Source organism: Scyliorhinus canicula, chromosome 15 (assembly GCF_902713615.1).
Source record: "Scyliorhinus canicula chromosome 15, sScyCan1.1, whole genome shotgun sequence".
Taxonomy (NCBI): Eukaryota; Metazoa; Chordata; class Chondrichthyes; order Carcharhiniformes; family Scyliorhinidae; genus Scyliorhinus; species Scyliorhinus canicula.
In genome coordinates, this window is record NC_052160.1 from 10,811,879 (window position 1) to 10,836,719 (window position 24,841).

General features: G+C 42.3%; 2 protein-coding genes across 4 annotated transcripts in view; one reads left to right on the forward strand and one right to left on the reverse strand.

Annotated features, from left to right (window-relative positions):
* The window catches only part of LOC119978739 (Golgi apparatus membrane protein TVP23 homolog A-like), a 64,372-nt gene extending 55,007 nt beyond the window's left edge, over positions 1 to 9,365 (forward strand). For all 3 annotated transcript variants that reach the window (XM_038820576.1, XM_038820577.1, XM_038820575.1), the window contains one exon: positions 8,949 to 9,365. Coding sequence is in view for 1 of the 3 variants with exons in the window: in XM_038820575.1 (XP_038676503.1) it covers positions 8,949 to 8,993 (45 nt within the window). In the remaining 2 variants the exon portion in view is untranslated. The remainder of the gene's footprint in view (positions 1 to 8,948) is intronic.
* A 391-nt stretch (positions 9,366 to 9,756) lies between these two features.
* The window catches only part of nubp1 (nucleotide binding protein 1 (MinD homolog, E. coli)), a 64,364-nt gene continuing 49,279 nt past the window's right edge, over positions 9,757 to 24,841 (reverse strand). Inside the window, exons 5-11 of the mRNA XM_038820574.1 lie at positions 22,954 to 22,986; positions 20,686 to 20,776; positions 17,694 to 17,848; positions 16,145 to 16,255; positions 15,331 to 15,433; positions 11,453 to 11,536; positions 9,757 to 10,786 (exon numbers count right to left, since the gene is read on the reverse strand). Coding sequence (XP_038676502.1) covers positions 10,734 to 10,786; positions 11,453 to 11,536; positions 15,331 to 15,433; positions 16,145 to 16,255; positions 17,694 to 17,848; positions 20,686 to 20,776; positions 22,954 to 22,986 — 630 coding nt within the window. The 3' untranslated portion in view covers positions 9,757 to 10,733. The remainder of the gene's footprint in view (positions 10,787 to 11,452; positions 11,537 to 15,330; positions 15,434 to 16,144; positions 16,256 to 17,693; positions 17,849 to 20,685; positions 20,777 to 22,953; positions 22,987 to 24,841) is intronic.

Here is a 24,841-nt window from a genome sequence, read left to right on the forward strand (position 1 = left end):
CATGGCGAAGGCGGAAGAAAAAGAGTGCCCCCACGGCACAGGCCCGCCGGCCGATCGGTGGGCCCCGATCGCAGGCCAGGCCACTGTGGGGGCACCCCCTGGGGTCAGCTCACCCCGCGCCCTCCCCCAAGCACCTGGGCGCCCGCCCGCGCCTCCTTCTCCCGCCGGTAAGGTTTAAACCACGCCGGTGGAAGAGGCTTGTCAGTGGCGGGACTTCGGCCCATCACGGGCCGGAGAATCGCCGCAGGAGGCTCGCCGACCAGCGCAGCGCGATTCCCACCTCCGCCGAATCCCGGTTGGCGGAGAAATCGGGACACGACGGGGCGGGATTGACGCCGGCCCCGGGCGATTCTCCGACCCGGCGGGGGGGGGGGGGGGGGGTCGGGTCGGAGTCGGAGAATCCCGTCCCTGATCTTTACAAGTGTTTTGCAGATTTTCTTCAAACCCATGTTGATTCTGGAATTTTTTCATATCCTTATAAAAACTTAGAATAAAATTCTGTTCCATTATTTCACTGCAGAGGTATTTGGCAGCCAGATACCGAGGTTAATACTTTCCAACTAGGAACTTTTTTTTTTATTAGTGCAGACATTTATTATTTAAAGAGATATGTTTTCCACATGAAATAACAGAAAGAGACCAGAATGTGAATGAGCCTATAGATAGTTAAAAGCATCCCTGAGAAAACTTTAATAATAAATAACATGGGGTAAAAGTCGAGATGGCGAAATGCTATTAATGATAGGAAAATTAAAGGACCGTGCCAATGATGTTGCATTCATAAGGTCAGATAAAGGAAGATCAGCTAACCTATGAAAGGAGGAAATGAAAAAAAATGTTTTTATATCCTGTACAGAGAGGACATTAGCATTGATACTTGGACCCTTTTTTTCCTTTAAGTAGTCTGGTCAGAATGTTCTCTGGTTCATGTCACATTCCAGAGACTTGAGCACATCATCTTCTAGGGGGGTACTCAGCTGCAGCCTCAGGGAGTGTTGTACTGTCAGATGTGACTGATTCAGATGGGCATTAAACAGTCTGTCCTCTGGCCATCCTTTGGATAGCCAATGTGGTACTATTATTCAAGAAGTGAGGAAGGGTTAAACCAGTCAGTCTAACCTCTGTGGTAGGGAAACTATTGGAAGCAATTCTGAGAGACAGAATTAATCTGCATTTGGAGAGGCAGGGATTAATCAAGAACAGTCAGCATGGATTGTTAAAGGGAGGTCTGACCAAATTGATTGAATTTTTCGAAGAGGTGACCAGGTGAGTAGATGAGGGAAATGCATTTGATGTAGTCCACTTGGACTTCCAAAGGCTTTTAATAAGGTCCCACATGGGAGACTGATAGTGAAGGTCAGAGCCATGGTATCCAAGGAAATTTGACAAATTGGGTCCAGAATTGGCTGAGTGGCAGGAAGCAGAGGGTGATGGTTGAGGGGTGTTTTTCTGATTGGAAGCCCATGTCAGGTGGGGTCCTGTAGGGATCAGTGTTGGGGCCCTTGCTGTTTGTGGTTTCTATAAATGATTTAGATATGAATGTAGGAGGGTTGATCAATAAGTTTGCCAATTGTACAAAAATTGCTGGGGTGGCAAAAATGGAAGAGGATAGTGTTCGATTACAGGAGGATATAGACGGGCTGGTCAGATGGGCTGATCAGTGGCAAATGGAATTCAATCCGGATAAGTGTCAGGTGATGCACGTGCACGACAAACAAGGCAAGGGAATACATGCTAACGGCAGGACCCTGGGAAGCACGGAATATCAGAGGGACCTTGGTGTGCATGTACACCGGTTCCTTAAGGTAACAGAGCAGGTGGATACTGTGGTTAAGAAGACATATGGTATACTTGCGTTTATGAGCTGAGGCATAGAGTTTAAGAGCAGGGAGATTATGCTGGAACTGTGTAAAACGTTGGTTAGGCCACAGGTAGATTATTGTGTGCAATTCTGGAAACCTTTTCACCCAGAGGGTGGTGGGAGTCTGGAACTCGCTGCCTGAAAGGGTGGTGGAGGTAGAGACCCTCATAACATTTAAAAAGTCTTTAAATGTTCACTTGTGCTCCCAGGGCATACAAAGCTATGTGCCAAGTGCTGGAAAAAGGGTGTAGAATGGTTAGGTTGTTGTATTTGACCAGCGTGGACAGTATGGGCTGAAGGGCATTTTCTGTGCCGTATAATTCAATGGCTCTATGACACTCGGGTAAAAGATCCCAGGCGATTTGAAGAACAGTGATTTCCCCAGTTTTGTGACCAATATTTATCCCTCAGCCAACCCTGAAAACTTGATTATCTGTCCGTTTTCACATTGCTGTTTATGGCACAAACTGACTGTTACGTTCTGTATATTTACAACAATGAATACATCTCAAAAGTACTTCAGTAGCTGCAAAGCTGCTTGGGATGAACTAAGCATTGTAGAAATATCCTTGAGGTTTACACCTTCCCGACAGCGAAACGACCCTACTTGTAGTGATTTAAAATGTGTTACCAGAGGCCAAAAAAGCAGCCTCCATTCTTCCTGCAACGAGTGGAGTGATGTTTGTATTTACTCATGGGTAGAGTGCTTCCCCAATGATGGAAGGATGATTGAGTATTTTGAAATTGTTTTGGTCCGAAACTGCGGAGGAGGTCATGACTTTTAATTTTACCATTATGACCACTGATTGAAAAGCAAGCGTTGAGAGTAAGTAAATATAGTATAAAATTGCATTGTTAACAGAATCTGAATTGTTAACTAATTTGGCTTCTGATGGGACATGGAGGAGCAATTAGTTCTAAGTGCTTTGCATGTAACAGCAGCAACCTTGCCAGTGTCATAGTGATTGAGGTGATCTCTGAATCAGTTTTATTACCAGTACCGTTTTACCCACAGTTTAAAATTACTTCTGTCGGGAAAGACTGTATCATCAAAACATTTGTGGAAAAGAGTGTTGATCACATTTGACTTGAAATCAGTTCTCATCAGCAGATATTGCATGGGCATTGTAGAATTAATAACGTATGTACTGTAACTGCACTAACGTAGTTTTCATTTATTTTTGAATTCATTGAAAAGTTAAATTTTAAAAATACAAAATGAAGTAAAATAAATTGGGCAAGAAGAACAAAATTCAGCATTTAGTGACTTTGTCTGTGTTTCTTTCCTTAACTTTCAAAGTTTGTAGTTTAAATGAAGTTAGATTAATGCCAAATTAGATTAATACAAATGTTGCATCTTAATGGTAACAGACTGCTTGTGTCTTGCAGGGAAAGTTCTGAGTATCGTAAATTCCAGAGTAATCATTACCAGAATCCCCACAACTAAATATAGCCTGTTTGGCTATATTTGGTTGATGCTATATTTCGAACAAACATTTTCGACAAAAATAGATAAACAGTTGTTGGTTTGCCTGCAACACTTTTTTTTAAATAAAAGATAGCAATCATGGGAGAAATATCTTGGATGTGTATTATAAACTGGCTTCCGCTTGCTCCTAATGGGCTTAACCATTAGATTGCCAGCAGAGGAGTTTCTAAGCTCCTTATAATTAAAAAGATGAAACAACCAATTAATAGAATCTCTTGCAAAGTATCCTGATGCAAGATGAAAACCTTTGGCATATCTGTTTTTGCAGCAATACTCAAGAATCTCTGCCACTGAGTTCAGATCTCAGGAGAAATAAATCTAGGATCTGAACAATTAGAACCAGAAAAATGCAAGTCGTTTTTTTTGCACAAAGTACAAAATTTAGTTATGCTTCTTACTTATCATAAATTCCATTTACCATTACTTCTGTTTGACAAAATAGAAAGTTGAGTGTAAACTTCTGCCTGCTGAATCCTACTGGCACACCTAGAAAATCAGCCTCTGGATGAGCCTCAAAGGTTGTGTATTTTTCAACTAGCCATGTCTTGGCATTCTGGAGATGCAGACAGACGTCAGGGTAAGCTGCATAGTATGTACGAGAATACAAATTTGGCATATAGGTCCAGAAAACAATTATCAAGGCAAATGGTCATTATTACAAGGGAATTGGAGTGGACAGATAAGGAAGTTGTGCCACAATTGTATGGAGTTTTGGAGAGATCATACCTGCAGTTTTGGTATCCATATTAAAGAAAGGATATAATTGTGCTGGAGGTGATACAGCAAAGGCTCACTAGACTGATACTTGGATGAGAATGTTTTTTAATTTTTTTCCAATTACGGGACAATTTAGCATGGCCAATCCACCTACCTTTCACATCTTTGGGTTGTGGGGGTGAGACCCACGCAGACACGGGGAGAATGTGCAAACTCCACACGGACAGTGACCCGGGACCTCAGCTCTGTGAGTCAGCAGTGGAACCTCTATGCTGTATTTTTTACTTGTAAGCACTTATTAATTTGTTTAACCTTTCAGCTATGTACACATCATGAAACAGTGGCAGAGTGATAATGTTGCTGGACCAGTAAGCTAGGGAGAACTGGATGAATGATGCAGAGAATCCAACCATAGTAGCTGGGGAAATTTAATTTCAATTAAATAAATAAATCTGGAAGAAGTATCTTTATCATTGATTGTTATACAGACCTGGGCAGCACAATGGTTAGCACTGTTGCTTCACAGCACCAGGGATCCGTGTTCGATTTCTAGATTGGGTCACTATCTGTGCTGAGTCTCCACGTTCTCCCTGTGTCTGCGTGGGTTTCCTTCGGGTGCTGCGGTTTCCTCCCACAAGTCCCGAAAGACATGCTGTTAGGTGAATTGGACATTCTGAATTCTCCCTCTGTGTACCTGAACAGGCGCCGGAGTGTGGTAACTGGGGGATTTTCGCAGTAACCTCATTGCAGTGTTAATGTAAGCCTACTTGTGGCACTAATAAAGATTATCTCGTTCATTAATGCACTTTTAAGGAACAAAATCTGTTGTCCATACCTAGTCTGACATGTGACTCGTGACCCACAACAATGTGGTTCACTTTTAACTCTCTGTTAAGAGCTAGCAAGCAACCCAGTTATATCAAAACTGATCTGGAAAAATGAATCATTTTGGGTGTACCTCAACTATTATGGTATGAGGCATAAGCTGCCAATGACGGACTGGGGAACATTACTGAAAGGGGGGACAGGCAATGGCAGGCATGCAAGGAACCAATAGGTGAACTCCAAAAGTTGCTTATTCCTATTTCGCGCAGAAGTAGAAAGGGAACTTAGGCCAAACCACAGCTTACCAGGGAAATTAGAGATAGTGTTAGATTCAAAGAAGAGGCATCCAAATTAGCAAGGAAAGTCAATAGACCCGAGGATTGGGAACAGTTTAAAATTCAGCAAAGGCAGACCAAGGGATTGAATAAGGGGAAAATACAATTTGAAAGTAAATTAGTGGGGAACATAAAACGTGACTGCAAAGAGAAAAAGATTAATAAAAAACAATGAAGGTCCCTTAGTCAGAAACAGGGTCATTTATAACAGGGAACAAAGAAACGACTGAGGAACTAAATGCGTACTTTGCTTCTGTCTTCACAAAGGAAGACATAAATTATGTACCGGAAGTTCTGAGAAGCACAAGTTTTGGTTTGGAGCTGAAGGAAATTAGTATTAGTAAGGAAATGATTTTGGGGAAATCATTGCCTTCAGTCTCCAAATAAATAAATCTGGAAGAAGTATCTATCATTGATTGTTGTAAAGACCTGGGCAGCACAGTGGTTAGCACTGTTGCTTCACAGCACCAGGTACCCGTGTTCGATTCCCGGCTTGGGTCACTGTCTGTGCGGAGTCTGCACATTCTCCCCGTCTGCTTGAGATTCCTCCGGATGCTCCGGTTTCCTTCCACAAGTCCCGAAAGATGTGCTTGTTAGGTGAATTGGACTTTCTGAATTCTCCCTCCGTGTACCCGACTGAAGGCAGACAAATCTCCAGGGCCTGATAATCTGCATCCCAGCGTACTTAAGTGGCCCTAGAAATAGATCCATTGGTAGTCATTTTCCAAAATTCTTTGGACTCTGAAATTGTTCCAACAGATTGGAGGGTAGCGAATGTAACCCCGCTATTCAGAAAGAGAGGTAGAGAGAAAAGAGGGAACTACAGATCAGTGAGCCTAACGTCGGTTTTAGGGAAGTTGCTAGAATATATTATGGATTTCATAGCCCAGCATTTGGATAGTAATGGTGTAATCAGACAAAGTCAGCATGGATTTACGAAAGGGAAATCATGCTTGACAAATCTACTGAATTTCTTTGAAAATGTAACGAGTAGAGTTGACCAGGGAGAACCGGTGGATGTGGTTTACTTAGACTTTTCGAAGGCTTTTGACAAGGTCTCACATAGCAGATTGATATGTAAAGTTAAAGTACATGTGTTCATGGGTTGTGTCTTGAGATGGATAAAAAGCTGGTTAACAAACAGGAAGCAAAAAATTGGAATAAATGGGTCTTTTCTGATTGGCAGGCAGTGACTATTGGGGCATCGCAGGGATGTGTGCTAGGCCCCCAATGGTTCACATTATATATTAATGATTTGGACAAGGGAACTAAATGTATTATCTCCAAATTTGCAGATGATACAAAGTTGGTGAGAAGGTGAGCTGTGAGGAAGATGCAGTGGGATTTTGACAGGCTGAGTGAGTGGGCATAGGCATGGCAGATGCATTATAATGTGGATAAATGTCAGGTTATCCACTTCGGTAGCAAAAGTAGGAAGGCAGATTATCATCTGAATGGGTGCAAATTGAGAGGTGGATACTCAGCGAGACCTTGGTGTCCTCGTGCATCAGTCAAAGTAAGTGCGCAGGTACAGCAGGCAGTAAAGAAGGCAAATGGTATGTTGGCCTTCATAGCGAGAGGATTGGAGTATAGGAACAGGGATGTTTTATGACAATTGTATAGGGCACTGGTGAGGCCGCATGTGGAGTATTGCGTGCAGTTTTGGTGTCCCTATCTGAGGAAGGATGTTCTTGCTATGGAGGGAGTGCAGCAAAGGTTTACCAGGCTGATTCCTGGGATGGTGGGACTGTCATACAAGGAGAGACTAAATCGGTTAGGATTATATTAATTGGGGTTGAGAAGAATGAGAAGGGAATCTCATAGAAACTTACAAAACTTTGACAGGATAGATTCAGAAAGAATGTTCCCGATGGTCGGGTTGTCCAGAACTAGGGGTCATAGTTTGAGGATGAGGGGTAAACCTTTTAGGACTGAGGTGAGGAGAAATGTCTTCACCCAGAGTGGTGACTCTGTGGAATTCGTTACCACAGAAAGTAGTTGAGGCCAAAAACATTGTGTAATTTCAAGAAGGAATTAGGTATAGCTCTTGGGGCTAAAGGGATATTGGAAGTACGGGGGGAAGGATCAGGGTATTGAAATTGATGATCAGCCATTATCATAAAGGATGGCTGAGCAGGCTCAAAGGGCTGAATGGCCTCCTCTTGCTTTCTATGGTTCTATGTATCTCCACCAGGTGGGCTGCTGTGGTTTAAGAAGGCATGACCCCACCACCACCTCAATGGCAATTAATGATGGGCAATAACTGATCCCATGTCACCTAAATGAAAATGAAGTTGATTTATTTCTAAACCAGTGCCCCCTTTCCTCCTCAAATACTTCAAAAAATAAAGCTAGCACTTGAATCAGTGAATATTTACTTTGACTATATCTCAGGTTCTTGGGGATCAAGGTAACATATTTGGTGCTAATCCCACTGACATAGCCGGTGCCAACACATTAAACATTTATCACAGGTACTACCAGTTGGTGCATCCCAGTTTTATTCCACAAATTTCTCTAATTTTCCTAACAGGATATTCTGATCTGGTGACTTGGGCTTCCTCATATGGGGAATGGCATTGGTTATTGTTTTAGTTTAGGCAAAAATGTCAGGTGTTCAGTGCTCAGCCCATCTGTTCATGTGTTCCTCAAACCCTCTAACCAACTGCAATACATGTTATTTCTTTGCTGTTCTTTAGATAGACAGGTATTGTAATTCTCTAGCTCTTCCCAGGGTCAGAAGAAACCCAAACAGTAAATGTATGACACCCAAGTTTACAATGTCTCAGAACTGAAATGCTGGCTATGAGTAATTGTGGTGTCTGGGGTTTAACCCTCTCATTGTTTTAACTTTTCCATATTTAGTCATATTTACACTATCGTTTGTAGTCTTATGCCGCAGTAGAAATTGAATTTTTTGCATTTTGCTTCAGATGAAATGATGTAGCTGTATTGTTGTAGTGTTTAAAACCAAAGCAGTTTTCCAATCACCAGCAGAAATGTATCAGGATCTCTTAGCCCAATACAGCACAGAAGGCCAATCGGTCCATCAAATCCACACTGGCGAACAAAGATCTGACTACACTAATCTCATAGCCTTGGAGGTTACAGCAGTGCAAGTGAATTTCAAAATACTTCTTAAATGTTATGAGAGTTTCTGCCTCAGGCAGCAAGTTCCAGCTTCTACCATCACCTGAATAAAAGATTATCCTCAACTCCCTGCCTCGCCTTCTCTCTCTCTCACCTTAAATCTACGTCCCCATGTTATCTCATGGGAAAAGTGCCTTCCACCCTATCTATGCCCCTGATAATCTTATGCACCTCGATCAGGTCCCCTCTCAGCCTTCACTGAGACCAGTATCCCAGATGCCTTAACCATCAGGTATCTGTGGATGCGCACTCCAAAGTCTCTCTGATCTTCAATAATTTCCAGGGTCCTACTATTCCTAGTGTAATCCCTTGCCGCCTTAGTCCTCCCAAAGTGCATTACCTCACACTTGTCCAGGGTAAATTCCAATTGCCACTGCTGTGCCACCTGACCTGTTCATTGCTATCCTCCTGCAGTCTCCAGCAATCATTCTGTATTGTAAATGCTATTCCAGCTGGGCACACATTTCAGTACTATCTCCATGGTCTGACTTTCAAAAATGATCAGAATAATCAGTGTCTTAATCATAAAAGTTTTAATCATTATTGCTAATAAAATGCATTTCTTTCCTAGACACTTTGGACCAACAATGATGGGAAAAGAAAGTCCTTCAGATAAGTTTTGTTTGGTGCCATGGAAATTAACCTATTGAATCGACCAAATGGATTTGTTTCTCAATCATTCGTAGGAGCCACAGCTACACATGTTCTGAATAGGACTGTAATTGATAATTATCTGTGAATGCCAAGAGTAGAGATGTAAGCTAAAGATAGTTTATTTATGTTGTAAATTTTGGAAAACACTATGTTCTGAAAGTACAGTGCCTTGCTCACCTCGCTTTGAGGTCGAGTTTATTAAAATGTCAACATATAATTTCAATGCATAATAAATTACATGAGTATTCTGCTGATCTTACAAAATTTTAACAAGCTTGGTCAGAATCCAGCTGTGTCATGTATCCGTGGGGTGGAATACAGAATCTTGCACCCACTTAATCTGTCTGATTGACTAATCATTATATATAATACTCTATACATAGGCACAACACACAATCAAAGGTTTGTGCTTCAGCTCGATCAACTCGTGTTTGGTCAAAGTGAAATCAGCTGAAAATAGTGAGGAGAAGGATAAAGGGGAGGTCTCGGAATCGATAGGAACGGAATTATTTCCATCTTGTACTACTGCAGATTTCTTTGGTGGAACTGCTTTGACTTGAAATATCACAATTCCATCAGCCAATTAAGCAATATTTAGCATTGACACTTGGAAATATTCTGTGTGGATAATTTCCTAAAAATGTACTGGCAGTTTAGGGGGGAAAAACACCGCAATAGTCCAAGATGAATAATGTAGCTTCTCTTGATGAGGTAGAAGGCGCAAGGAGTAGTATAAACTTTTATTCACAGTCACGAGGCTCGGCAACAGTACAAAATGTTGTATCAGAAATTACTAATGACTAAAACGTGAAGATAATATCTCTTGCTGTAACCTGAAAGCAACTAGGAGAAGGCAGCTATCATTTGACTTTTTCCTCTCAACATATACTTAGTATCAAATCTACCAGAAAGCATAGGAGTGAAATTCCTTTGATCAAAGAAAAAAATGCTGCAGAATCTGGCAGCATCTGTAGGGAGAGAAAAGAGCTAACGTTTCAAGTCTAGATGACGCTTTGACAAAGAGTCATTGGCCTCGAAACGTTAGCTTTTTTTCTCTCCCTACAGATGCTGCCAGACATGCTGAGATTTTCCAGCGTTTTCTCTTTGGTTTCAGATTCCAGCATCTGCAGTAATTTGCTTTTATCCAGTGAAATTCCGGTGTTACACAGGAAACTGCAGAATGTATTTTAGATATTTCACAGCTGAAAATAAATGGGTATTGAATTCCTACTGATAGCACAAGTCTCCAGAAAGCGCAATATGACTTGGCAGCCATGAGAACACCTCTTTATCCTTGCATTGTCCTGGCTCCTCTCTCCACATGTATTGGGGTACAGCCAAAAATTCCCTATATTTAATTCTTCTTCCCATCATAATCAAAGTACTGAATCACAAATGTCCCCTCTCCCCTGTCCCCTCTCCCCAGTACCATCTTGCCTAGTGATGCAGCAAGTGTAACCAGGCTCTTGACTACAAATCTTACATTCATGGTTCCTTTTCATTAAAGCCATTTAAACTGAAATCTAAAATCAAAACTTCACTGAGTTAGTGCCAAGATAGCAAAGAGCAGATCCTGAATTTCCAGCATTACCAACAAAAATTGGAAGTGTGCGGTAAGAATGAATTTGTTCAACTTTGACTGTAGTTTCCTCTGCTGACAAAATTCACTCAGCTGATGTAAGAGAATTTTCTTGGGCACACTTTAGGCAGTCATTTCTACTTCAGAGCTATGAGCGGCACAGTGTTCCTGGATTCCTGTTTCAGAAACACATTTTTTCATTAGTTACTACTAATTGAAAAGATATATAGAAAATATATTATGGAAGAACCTGACAATTTTAAAGCACACAACATATCTTGCAGTTATGTACAAATAATCACCATCTCTGTATTGGTTATGAAGGTATGCCTCGATATTCCCTGTGATTTTTGACGTGCTCGAAATGGCCAAGGAGCCTCGCTATTGGTACAAACTTTGGCTCAAATGTTTAACTATTTTGTTAAATCTATTCAGTATTCATAGTCAGGAAAGGCCATCGTCTATAGTGAACTGGTGCAGCAACCAATTAGGTTTGCTATAAACATACAATTCTAACATCATATACTTGCAGCATGGCTTTTATGTCGGTGAGATTTTAACTCAGTCAAAACCCATCTACTTACACAAAGTTCCCTTTCGTTTTTGATCCTTTCTGAACAGCTGGATAACTTATTTGCTGCTTTTGATAAACGTTATTACAATGGTGAAAAACAATATGTAGAACACTCAGCTTGGAGATCAAGTGTAAATGGAGCCTAATACATTGAGGTATTGGCGCTTTCATACAGCAGACACACTCGAAGACCTATTTATTATTTCCAATTACAATTTCTCCATCCTTATATATTTGTACATGTATTCTGAAAGTGAGCATTACTTACGCTGAATAATTTCCTTGTAGGCAATGGATGCAGAAGAACCTGGAATTTCTGTCAAAAATGACTTGCCTTCATCGCAACTCTTTCCTTTAACAAAAATTAAAAGCATCAAAGTTATTGAATTAAATCAACAATTTCACCAGGCAAAAACTTAAAAAGTGTAAGTTTTGTGAAAGGGAGAATAATGATGGAAGAACTTCACTTCTTCAGTTTTTTTAATAAATATTCTGTCATTTCAGAACTATGAAGGTATACGAAAAGGGCATTCTAGTACTTAACACGTGAACAAAGAATTTACTTAACTCACTTTAATTTGTTTTTCTTTTAAGTTCTATGAACCAGACAGAGTTAGATCAGCTCCAGCATCCTTTCACTTCAGAGAAGGAATTTCAATGCTTCCAGACAGGGCAACTGAGGCAATGCCATCAATGTTGAAAAGCATAATGGACCTACCCATTATCTAGCTGTTCAATTATGTTAGGGATAAGGGCTGGGATTCTCCGAAATCCCGACCAAGTGTTTACACCGGCATCAACAGGTCTCCTGGCCCAGCAATTCACCGCTGTTCAGGGGGCTAGCATGGCACCAGAGAGCTGCGGGCTGCCCGGCGGCGAAAGGCGGCCATGCGCGCGACTGCCGTCTCTATGCCGGCCCCCGTGAAATATGGCAGAGCCCTACAGGGGCCTGGCGCGGAGGAACATGGCGTGCCCCCCCCCCCGAATGGGCACGCCCGCCAATCGGTAGTCCCCGATCGCGGGCTTGGGCCCCCCCACACCCCCACACAGACCAGGATGGCTCCTGCAACCAGAACGTCGAGGTCCCGCCGGGTGGGACCACATGTGAACCACGCTGGCAGAACTCGGCGGGCACTCAGCCCATCGAGCGCAGCGAATCGCCACGGGGACCGCTTTCAATGGCCCCCGCGCCGCGTCGACCGTGCGCGACTGGCGGGTCCGGGGAGAATCACGGAAGCGCCGGCTTGCCGGATTTCCAGCGTGAACGGCTATTCTCTGACCCCGCGCTGGCCGTGATTCCGGCGCGGAGGGTCATTTTTGATTAATTCACAGGGCGCGGGACCCTAAAAAGAGCGTGAGGGAGGGGACTAATGAGAGCAAGAGGGATAAACCTGGTTAAAAGAGTTATCCTATCCAGCCCAATCTGTAGACTGACCGCGTTTGGAGAAAAATAGAGTTTTGCTACAGTGAAACAAGTAAGTGATTGGTTAGTGAGTATTTTGCTCATTCATTTTTCAAAACTCACCTAATTTATTAGCAAATTGTGAAGGTTTTATTCGTATTAGCAAATTTTATTGGCAGTAATAAAGCTTATTGGGAGTAGCATTGTTTATTAATTTATAAATGAATTAAGAAAAAAAGTATATTAAAGATAATACATAATAACACAAAGATGGCAGGGCAGATAATGTGCTGTGACTGCAGAATGTGGGAGCTCCTAGATGCTGATGTGGTCCAGGGAAAACACGTCTGCAGCAAGTGGCTGTGGCTTCTGGAGTTACAGCTCAGAGTCACTGCGCTCGACGCTGGTAACCTTCAAATGAGACAGGATTAATTATTGACGCCATAGTGAAGGTACCTTCAAACCAGTGATCATTATGATTGAATTTCACATTCAGCTTGAGGGAGCGGGGAGTGGATTTAAGACTAGTGTTTTAAACTTAAACAAGAGCAATCATGAAGGCATGAAGATAGAGCTGGCTAAAGTAAACGGGGCAATGAGATTACGGGATAGGACAGTGGCAGACATCGGATTCTAAGGGAAGTTCTAACTAAGTTAGTTAAAGTTAGTATCAAATTGAAAGAAAAGGCGTCTAATTCTGCAAAGATAAGCGGCAGGTCTAAAGATTAGACAGAATATAAAGAATGATTTAAAAAATAAATAAGGAAGGAAAAATTAGAGTATGAGAGAAAGCTAGCTAGAAATATAAAAACAGATGGTAAGAGTTTCTATAGGTATTTAAAAAGGAAATGGCAGACTAACTGAACAGATATTTTGTGCCTGTCTTCACAGTAAAGAATATAAAAACATTCTGGAAATAAGTGTATCAGGAGGCAAAAGGGAGGGAGGAAGTAAAACAATTACAATCACCAGGGTAAGGGTACCGAGAACATGATTAGAACCGAAAGCTGATAAGTCTCCAGGTCCTGGTGGACTTCATCCTCAGATCTTAAAAGAAGTGGCTGCTAAAAGAGATGCATTGGTTTTAATTTTCCAAAATTGCCACTATAAAGTCCCAGCAGATTGGAAAATAACAAATGTGACTTGGGGAGACAGAAGGCAGGAAACTATAGGCCAGTTAACTTAATATCTATCGTAGGGAAAAATGCTGGAGTCTATTAAGGTGGTTAATGCGGGGCAATTAAAAAATCTCAAGCAATCAGGCAGAGTCTACATGGTTTTGTGAAAGGGAAATTATGGTTGACTAATTTCCTAGCACTGAAGAAGTAACAAGCAACATGGATAAGGGAGAACCTATAGATGTGCTGTCCTTGGATTTCAAAAAGTCAAGGTATCCCACTAAAGGTTATGATGCAAAATAGCTCATGGTGCAGGGCGGGTAAAGTATTAGCATGGAAAAGGATTGGTTAGCGAACAGGGACCGGACGTAGAGTCCCGAGATCTCTTCAGTGTAGGAGGCCTGGTGCAGGGTCTACCTAGACCCACTCCCCTAACTCCACGTTTTGGATCATGGCCAATCCACCTAACCTGCACATCTTTGGATTGTGGGAGGAAACCCACATAGATACAAGGAGAATGTGCCAACTCCTCACGGACAGTCACCCAAGGCCGGCATTGAACCGGATCCCTGGCACTGTGAGGCAGCAGTGCTAACCACTGACGGCATAAATGGGCAATTTTCGGGTTGGCAGGATGTGATGAGTGGAGTGCCATAGTACAATTTATAACAATGATGAAATATCATGCTAAATTTGCTGATGACAAAGATGGGTGGGAAAGTAAGTTGTGACAAGGACATCAGAAGCCTGCAAAAGAATCTAGCTAGGTTAAGTGGTGGCCTTGGAAAGGGTCCAGAAGAGGTTCACAAGAATGATTCTTGGAATGAAGAGTTTGTTGTATGATGAATGGTTAAGGACTCTGGGTCTGTACTCGTTGGAGTTTAGAAGGATGAGGGGGGGGATCTTATTGAAACTTACAGGGTACTGCGAAGCCTGGATAGTGTGGACATGGAGAGGATGTTTCCACTTGTAGCAAAATCTAGAACCAGAGGACACAATCTCAGACTAAAGGGATGATCCTTTAAAACAGAGATGAGGAGGAATTTATTCAGCCAGAGGGTGGTGAATCCATGGAACTCTGACGCAGAAGGCTGTGGAGGCCAAATCACTGAGTGTCTTTAAGACAGAGATAGATAGGTTCTTGATTAATAAGGGGATCAGGGGTTATGGGGATGAGAAAATCAGCCATAATTGAATGGCGGAGCAGACTCGATGGGCTAAGTGGCCTTAATCTGCTCCCATGTCTTATGGTCTTAAGTGAGTGGACAAAAATTTGGCAGATAGAATATTTTCCTACCACCAATCTCTTTGATCAGAAACACAATGTTGAAAGGTGCTGCTTAAGGTTGGCCACTCATCTGTTGAGGGCCATTTACCCCATCTCACCACAACACACAAAGCTAATTAGAAAGTTCAATTAGTGACTTAGTCAATACAGGTTCACTGGATCAACCGCGATTCACGGCGTTATCCAAAATCCATTTCAATAACCTTTGGCTAGACACCGCAGACTGGTTTCACAGGAGATTTAAACATCAGCTAGTAAGTTCAGTATTACAGTATTTGCTACCCACAGTCCTTATTCGGCTTTCGACAATAGCCCTGTTCTTAGTCTGCAGGGCATACCTATCCTGGGATCCAAGGGCACGTTACCAAGAAAGGGAATGCTTAAATCCTGGCACATCTTTATGGCACCTCCAGTAGTTGGCGGAAAAATTTGAGATTCATGCTGCAACAAAATAAGGCACAAATAATTATATAAATGGTCATTTGAAAACATTGCAGACTTAAATTAAGTCTTGATTTATCCCGCACTCTTTGCCAACCCAGTCCAGTGAAAGGCAATCTCGCCAATTGGCTCTGGCATGCCCCCCAGGCCTTTACTGCATTCAGTAGTCTGAAGAGCTAGATAGCTACATGTATTCTTGGGCACACACAAAACCACAATGTCAATTCAGGATAAGTACAAGTGCAGCCAAAGGTTTTCACTGAAAATTCTACTCTCTAACCATCCCCTTGAATATTAAAACGCCCATCCATTAGCCATAAACAAAAGGTTTTTACAATTCTCCTTACAAATACATATTGCGAGAAATATTTATGTCATTTCTGAAGCTCAAGATTGCATGCATTACGGAACTACTAATTTGCTTAGTTGTATCATGTCATACAGAGAGACCAACAAAAACTCGGATTAAAAGACATTGCAAATCATTTCCTTCAACACGTACTCATGTCCGATGCGACCAAAGGAAACCAGGTAATTCCCTCTGGAAGGAACAGAAAGAAATCTAAAACCTAACAACTTCTAAATCCAAGACACATTTATCACAAGTTGCAGTTTGATGGTTCGAGAGACAGGACAGAGGAAAGAGACAGAAACTGGCTTTCACTTTTTTAAAACAAGTTAACGTCATTCTTTTTGAATGAAACATCTCACCTGGCACTTTGGACACACAAAGCCACTCATATTTTCTACAACTCCTATTATAGGCAACTTCACTTTGCGGCAGAAGTTGATTTCCTTTCTCACATCCTGAAGAGACACTTCCTATTACAAGATCAGAATACAATTAAACAGTATAAACAACAGCAGATTAGTAACTAAGTTCTGAAGGCATTCGTTATCAACCCAAATCAATCCAGGATCCCTTTTATTAGTTCTCAAAATATCGCACGCCCACCACAGAGATGTCTTGGCAAAATTGTTTGCAAGCATTTCTCAAGAGCAACTTAGAATCTTCAAATTCTACGTATTAGTCCCTGGGCCAAATTTGCAGAATTCAGACCAATTTGAATTTGACCCTCCTATCACTTTGCAACACCTATAGCATTGGGCACAGTGTCACCAGAGAGCCAAAGGCTCCTATTAGAAATAGAAATATATTGTTAAGTAATCTGTAGTTTCCAAAACACATGATTCAATTCTGGAACACATGCTTCATGCAACTGAACAGCAAGCACCGATAAACTGGAAAGTCGTTCTTGGGTTGTTGGCGTTCGACAAATTCGTACCCATCAACCTGGAAGCTGCAAAATCTTTTTTAAAAAGTTTATCCATATCTATAACATTTATCTTTAGATATGCACACTCTGAAGGAAATGGAGGCACTGTTGGAAAAACCGCAACTGTTCAACGCAACACGCATTTGAAAATTGGGCCAGATGTATTTTTTAAGCTTCATGAAACAGCATTTATCCTGGACATAAGTAATTTACAATGATTCCAATTAATTTTAACATTATTAGGTTAAGAAAATAATGTAATCCTTAAAGTCACAGAGTTGAAACAATATCACATGACTGATTTTCACAGGCCTTCTATTTTAGTTCAGATTTTGTTTTTAAACCAAAAAAATAATTGTTTTATTTCTTCTTCCTGACCAATGAGTCTCTCTGCTCATTTCAGGTAGTTTTCTTCTTCCTAGAATAATGAATCGACAGACCACAGGCGTGCTGCTCTTTTTCCACACCCATTCTTACTCCATATCTCATGACAGCACATGCCTATAGGTTAATTAAGCAATTGCTTCTCTTTCTAAAAGATAGAAAAACATATTTGCAACCATACTATGAAATTCATCTAAATTCTGCAGGGTTGCCAACTCTGGTGAGATTTATTCCTAGAGGTCTCATCACGTGACCTCACACCTCCAATCATCCCACTCAGCCAAAAATATTTTCCTACCCAATGTCCAAAAACATTTTTTGAAGACCCATTTGATTTTTTCCCACCCCCCGACTTGTCTCCCATATTACTGTGGGCGGGGAAGGCGTCAGGCAGCCTTAGCAGGCCAATTGTTTACCTCCACCACTATTTTACATGTGACAGGGTAAAGTGGAGTCTACAGAGCTGCCAGTCAATCAGATTAGCCAGCAGATCTTCCAGGGTGGAACTTTCTTCCAAAAGGCGGTGTTTGGGGGGGGGGGGGGCAATACGGCATTCTGTAAAATCCAGCCCTATTGTTTGATTTCCATATGCAGCCTACCTGTGGAGTGGTAATGATCACAGCTCCATCTACTTGCGTAGCACTCAGGTACTGTACAATAGAAAGATGTTCATCTGAGGTGCCAGGCGGTGTATCAACAATAAGGTAGTCCACTTCACCCCAGTCCACATCTCGTAGAAACTGCTTGATTAAACCTAAAGAGGGCAATCGACATTTTGTCAATACCAGCAAATGAAAGATCGAAAACTAAAAATAATCTTGCCAGCGTTGCCATCAGGTCCCCCCCCCCCCCCCCCCGGGATTCATCACAGACCTGTGTTTCCAATTTGAGACCACAGGCAGACGAAGGTGCTTTCTTATTGTGAAGCTGTGAGAAGTCATTGAGAATCATCGTTGAACAACACTCGCACCCAGCTTCAGGAGTCCACCGTCTGAACCTATGCTTGCTCAGCTATGTTGCAAGGAGATATAGTTGTGGAGTGGGGAATAAACTTTTAAAAGAGGGAATATCAATGCAAACTTTTATATTCGGCATTGATTGTAGTAAATCAAATATGCTATTTCATAACGACAGGAGTATTGTACCATGTATACACTATATATTATTTTCTGTTACTGAGGTGCGTCTGTTTTTAAGATCATAAAGACAAAAATGTTATCACTTTCAGCATGAACAGCCGGAGATTGAAGTTCAGTTGAAATTGGGTGAGGAAACTTGGCAGATTGGGATTTCTATGTCAGTTTCAGATTGCCATTGCGAAGGCCCAAAATGCAATGGCTGGAGTCAGATGTTCAGACGCACATTTTTTATGATGCTAACCAAATCTAACTCAGTTTTCGAGACATTACTTAAATTTACTGTAGTTTAGGTGCTGAAATCACATTACAGCTCCCTGTGAACTTAAAACTTACTATGCACTGGACATTCAATTTATTTTTTAAAATAATGTGGTAGGTGCGGTGGTTAAGAATACAGTTCCGCAGAACGGACAACAAAAACAGAGCCACAGATTAGTGAAACAACATTAAAAAGATGGTTATTACTTGTGTACGGTCTCGGTATCTATTCTATTATGAAAATTTCTTGTCTCTCACCAAAAAAAGGGAAGCCTGCGGCAGGGTAAATAAAGGTCAAATAATTCCCCGATTCTCCGGCCCCGAAAAGCAGTGGACCACGCCACGTATTCCCTACCTGTCGCCATCGCTGGGAGGCCGTCACCATGCAAGGCCTCTGACCCGGAAGAGCAAGGGCCCGTATCTGCAGCAAAAGCTGCGAGCTTCCCAACGGGTCCCTGTTAGCTCCTTGCAGGGCTGTGAATATGTGGTCCTTTCACACCAGTTTTTACGATGGCGTGGGGACCTCGTCCCAGAAACAGAGAATCCAGCCCCATATCTTCAATCGTGTGATATATTACAGGCAGTTCAGAAGAGAATCTCAAGGTTGATCCCAAGTGTCCCCAGTTAGAGAAAAGTGGACAGTTCACCCCCAAAAAGGAGGAATCAGAGATGTGATTTTAAAATAAATTTAGAGTGCCCAATTCTTTTCTTTCCAATTAAGGTGCAATTAGCATGACCAATCCACCTACCCTGCACATCTTTTTGGGTTGTGGGGGTGAGACCCACGCAGACACGGGGAGAATGTGCAAACTTCATACGGACAGTGACCCAGGGCCAGGATCGCACCCAGATCCTTGGCGCCGTGAGGCAGCAGTGCTAACCACTGCGCCGTGCCGCCCTGTGAAGTGATCTTAATAGGTAAATAAGATGAGTTAGTAAATAGGATAGGAAAAGGTAAATCCAGAAAATCACTTCAAAATGGTCAGTAGGATGCACTGTAGTTAAGAAATAATGTTGGGACTGGTGCAAGAAAGTTCTTCTTCATACATCATCCATGGACCTCTGGGTATTGCGGAGACAAAACCCCCAAATCATTTCAGAATTGGATGCTAAAGTAGGGTGGGGGTCCTTCCGAATGGTCAATTAAGATGTGCCAATTGGAGTCCCGGTCCATAATAACCCTGCGATAGCTATGTCAATAGACATTCCTCGTTTAAACTCCTCAAGTTTAAATTCCTCATAACTATCCATCATTTAAACTCCTCAGCATTTATTCTGAAGGAGTGGTATTCAATACACGGTTTATTAAAGAGAGGAAATGAAACAAAAATGAATTCACCCCAACTCCAAATCACATGGATGTGTTCTAATCTCATCAAACTGCAATCATCTCCCTTTAGTAGTAAATTTATAGTTTCAAAGTAATATCACACCAATAACAGATGCCAGAAATAAGTGCTTCTGCTTTTTGCTCTCTCTCAGTTCTGCGTTTGAAATGACATCATATACCAGAGTTTGGTGCCCACTGAAATTATAAACGGTTCCCACAGATTGAGATGCTATTGAAAAAAAACCCTCTGCTAATAAGTACAAGATTGCCAGTTTAAATACTGTAGCTCTTGTGTATTTTACACATCAATCATTTGCGATCTTCAGTCGATATCAAGTTAACCTCTCCTGCAAACTCTGAATCCCAAAACAGCATGCATGTAGTGACTGCTTTGAAAAGAGGATTAAACAGAATGTTTCGCTTGCTTTTGATCCCAAACCATGTGCATTTTTAGGACGGTGGCCAACATGGCCTTTGTTGAAATTCAGCCAATGACCTTCTTGAGGCATGGTTCATGGAAATTTGACCGCTGGGTTTTCTTCACCACTTGTGGAAAATCTGAACATCTCGACGCACTTCCTCTTCTCCGCAGTTGGTGAAATGAAGGTAACTTGTGTGGGAACGCAGGTGAAGACTAACACAGCACATTAAAGTTCGGGAATAGTAGTCTAGCTTCAGGACACACTGCACCAAGATGTGTTTTCTTCAATGATATGGTTCCCAGTCAAGCTTTATAATGGTACATGAAGGATTAGGAGAAATTATTTCCCTGGCTGCCACATGTTTTGCAATCCCGATCACTTTAATGCTGCAGAGGACCTTTGTTAAGTCAGAAAGAACTAATTCAGCAAAATAATAACAAACCATTTTTTTTCGGCCCCCTCCAAATGACAGCATCATCAAGGCTGCTCAGTAAAAATCCGACTGACATTACACCCAGATTTTCTTCCACATACTAGAGAAACAAAACAAACGGGAAACCATCACTACAGCTTGTAGCATTGAGATTGGAGAGTAATTCAACAAATTCTCACGCATGCATGGTAAACCAATAAACCTTTATAAAATAGCGTTGGGAGGTAACGGTTTTAACATGAATCTGTTATTCTCAGAGAAATTATGTGTGTGTTTGAAGTTCCTGTAGAAAAGAGACTTTTTTATTACTGTAAGGGACGTGACTATGAGTGACTGCCTTGAACCACTCCCGTCCAGTTGGTGTAGGTCAGTGCTTTTCAAATTTTTTTTTCCCAGGACCCACTTTTACCAACCAGCCAACCTTCGTGATCCACGCTGGACGACTTTGCAACCCACCATTTTCTCTCGCCTTTAATGTGACAGGTGAGCCTGCTTGGTTCTTACAATCTGACTCCAAGGTTCACGGAGAGGGCAATGCGCCTATCAGGTGCAGAGTTTAGCCAGTTCCTTTGTGCTGGCATCTCTGAGGACGAAAATTCCAACATGGCATTTGTAGGTCATTGAGAAGGACTATAGCAACAAAATGCTCATTTTACTCAGCACTGGATATTCCTTGGAGACGCTACTTCAGAATGCTGACAGCCTCATGGACTTGTGCTTTTTTAATGTGCTGCCACAGTGAGGTGCAGAGGTTCAGGCTCTTCATTTGGCGTCGGCTGATTAATTACTGACTCTGGGGTCTCAAACCCAAAAGGATTTTTCACCCACTTCTCTTTCAAAACCTGAAACTTCTCTGGAAAGTAGCGACAAAAATGATTAGCACAGCCAGATGCGACTGAACAAGGCTTGCCAGTCTATTGACAATTCCCTTACTCACATTGTTTTCTTCAATGTGTTATTGCAGTGTGGGGAAGATGTAGTAGTTGTGGCTTTGTACTCGCACTTCCCCAAACTTTCAATTACTTTTGGAAAGCATCTACTTCTTCACAGTGCCGAAAGCAATCATCATCCTTCACTTCCAATTTGAGGTTCAGTTAGTTTAGAATTGAAAAGGTGTCTGCAAGGTAAGATGTAGTTCGCATCCAACCCTAATTTGCCAGTAATTCCCTGCATATAACACACATGGGCTTTGCATCCTGATTTGCACTGACATAATTAACAAAGCCATACCTCAATAAATCATCTTTATACTGCTTTGTTCCCGATTTCAGTTGCTTCTTAATGGGTGTTCAACATAGGCACTGGAGCTCGGAATACAGCTCACACCAGCACTGCTTTGTCCTGCCGTGGACTCTCCTGAGCAGCTCTCTCTTCCTTATTGTAAAATTACCTACTCCGACAACACTCAAGAAGCTTGACATCATACACGACAAAGCAGCCCCGCTTGTATTGCACCCCCTTCCACAAACATTTATTCCCTCCACCACTGACGCACAGCAGCAGCCGTGTGTACCATCTACATGATGCATTGCATGAACTCACCAAGGTTCCTTAGGCAGCACCTTCCAAACCCACTACTAACTACTGCCATCTATAAAGCCAAGGGCAGCAGATACTTGGGAACACCATCACTTGGAAATTCCCCTCCAAGGCACTCCCCACCCTGACGTGGAAGTATATCGTCTTTCCTTCACTGTCATGGGTCAAACTTCTGGAACTCCCTCCCTAACAGCACTGTGGATGCACCTACACCATATGGATACAGCGGTTCAAGAAGGCAGCTCATCACCATATTCCCAAGGGCAATTAGGGATGGGCAACAAATGCTGGCCGAGCCAACAAACCCCACATCCCTTAAAAACAAAGTGAATAAAAAGATGGTGCACCCTGCTGCCAATGTGGATGGAGTGCCAATCAAGCTGCTGCTATGATCTAGATCATAACCAAACTGAAGGGTTGGAAAGGGGCAAATGAACAGGTTTGAAACGCTCATCCGTTATAATATGTTGGGTAACTTGACTTATTTAGAATATTCCCTTTATAATATTTTGCGGTCAATTCGGTGCTAATAATAGCAATCAAACTGGTTCGAATTTTTCCCACACATTATCAGCATCAAACTCATAGAATAATAGGGAAAGTTGGTACTCGTATAAGAAATAGGCTCAAGCGACACAGTAATTTCAATTCTCCGACCTGCATTCCCATCAGACATGCCTGCCTGCTAAATCAGGCTGGCCCATTCACCTGCTAGTGATTAACTGAAGCAATGCTTACCACAGGAGACCATCCTGATCCACTCTGGTGTACCTGCAAGAGCAGACAGGAAGAGTGACTTTTGTTAATATATTTCATTTTAAATCATTAGTAAAGTTGCCATAATCCCAGATGTTTTTCCTCTTTGAGGGGGAGAGCTGACTGGTGGGGATTTAACCTGAGGATCACCAGAGGGGCAAGGTTGAAACAGCCTCAGCCAGAACGGGAATTGAACCTGCGCAGTTGGCCTTCTGGATCACGAACTAGCCGTCCGGCCAACTGACCCAAAACATTAAATCATTACCAAGGATGATTTGGGATTAATTTAAGTCAACATCAGCTTTAATAAAGGTTGGGATTATGTAAAAAGTGGTTGTGACCATGTCATTGATGTTTAATCCAACTGAGGCTCCTTAATATTAAAATTAAAATTAATTTTTTTTAAATAATCTTAATTGTCACAAGTAGGCTTACATTAACACTGCAATGAAGTTACTGTGAAAATCCCATAGGCGCCACACTCCGGCGCCTGTTCGGGGACACAGAGGGAGAATTCAGAATGTCCAAATTGCCTAACAGCACGTCTTTCGGGACTTGTGAGAGGAAACCGGAGCACCCGGAGGAAACCCACGCAGACACGGGGAGAATGTGCACAGACAGTGACCCAGTGGGGAATTGAACCTGGGACTCTGGCACTGTGAAGCAACAGTGCTAACCACTGTGCTACCGTGCTGCCTTTTGTTGGTGAATTGTCTACTTTTTCCTCTCTAGTACTTTCCTGTTGTCAGCTACAGGGTCGTTTCCTGGAGACCCAGGGAAGGGAACAATGAACAAATAAGCCCAGTTTACCACATTGCAGTGCAATTAGAGAAATGGAACCAAGTATTATAGCCATGAACGTGGAGCTGAATGCAGTATAAAACATGACACAGACAGTACAAACTGCTCCAGGAAAGGAAAGGTTTCACTGTCCTAATTTAATGCAGAAATATTACTGGTGACTATAAAACAGAAATACAGAATTCCTACCTCACCTAACATCAATGGAGTGTAAAAACAGCAGGATTAGAACTGAATGATACATTTCACATAACATCATTCTTGGGATGTGGGTATTGCTGGCAAGGAGGAATGTTTATTTGAGATTGGTGAGGTGCTGGTGTGGGACCTATCTGAACCATTGCCCTGCTCTCAGTGATGCTGCTGCTGCTACAACAGCATTAGGCAGTAACTCCTGCAATTTGATCCAGTGACAATGAAGAACACATGTCCAATCGGGATGGGGTCTGCCTTGGTGGGGGATCTGGGAGGTGATGTTACAATGTTGCTGCTCTTCCTCACCACTCTCTATGACCGAGGTTTGTGAGCCTGTGGGTGTTTGGATGGAACTCTGCGAGTTGAGCTCTGACAATATCGGGAAGCTGTTGGACTAGTCTGTTGGGCCAGCTCTCCCAAATTAGGCACCCGTTTCCAGAGAAGACTCTGCTGGATTCAGGAGGCCGAGCTTGCTCGAGAGCCACCCTGGCATTATTCCCGAGGTCACTGGAAAATGGCCTCTTCCGATATTCTTCTCACTACTGTGTAGCGACTGTACAACTCAAGGGTTTGCTCGATTGCTTCATAGGGCATCAAGAATATACTATACACTGGGGTGCAGGAGTCACATGTAAGCCAGTCAAGGTTCGAGTTGCAGGGCCCCTTCCTTGCAGTACATGGGTGGAGACTTTACAACAGTTTGGCGACTTTTGTAGGGGGTCCCCATTTTCTGATCAGGACGGGCCCATGCACAGGGTACTTAACCATCTTATTAATTTTACATCATTCCATAACTATCTGTTTAGTCATTTTGTGATCTTATAACACGTGAAACTTCCACTCACTTCAATGGGACTCTGTGTCATAGAATCCC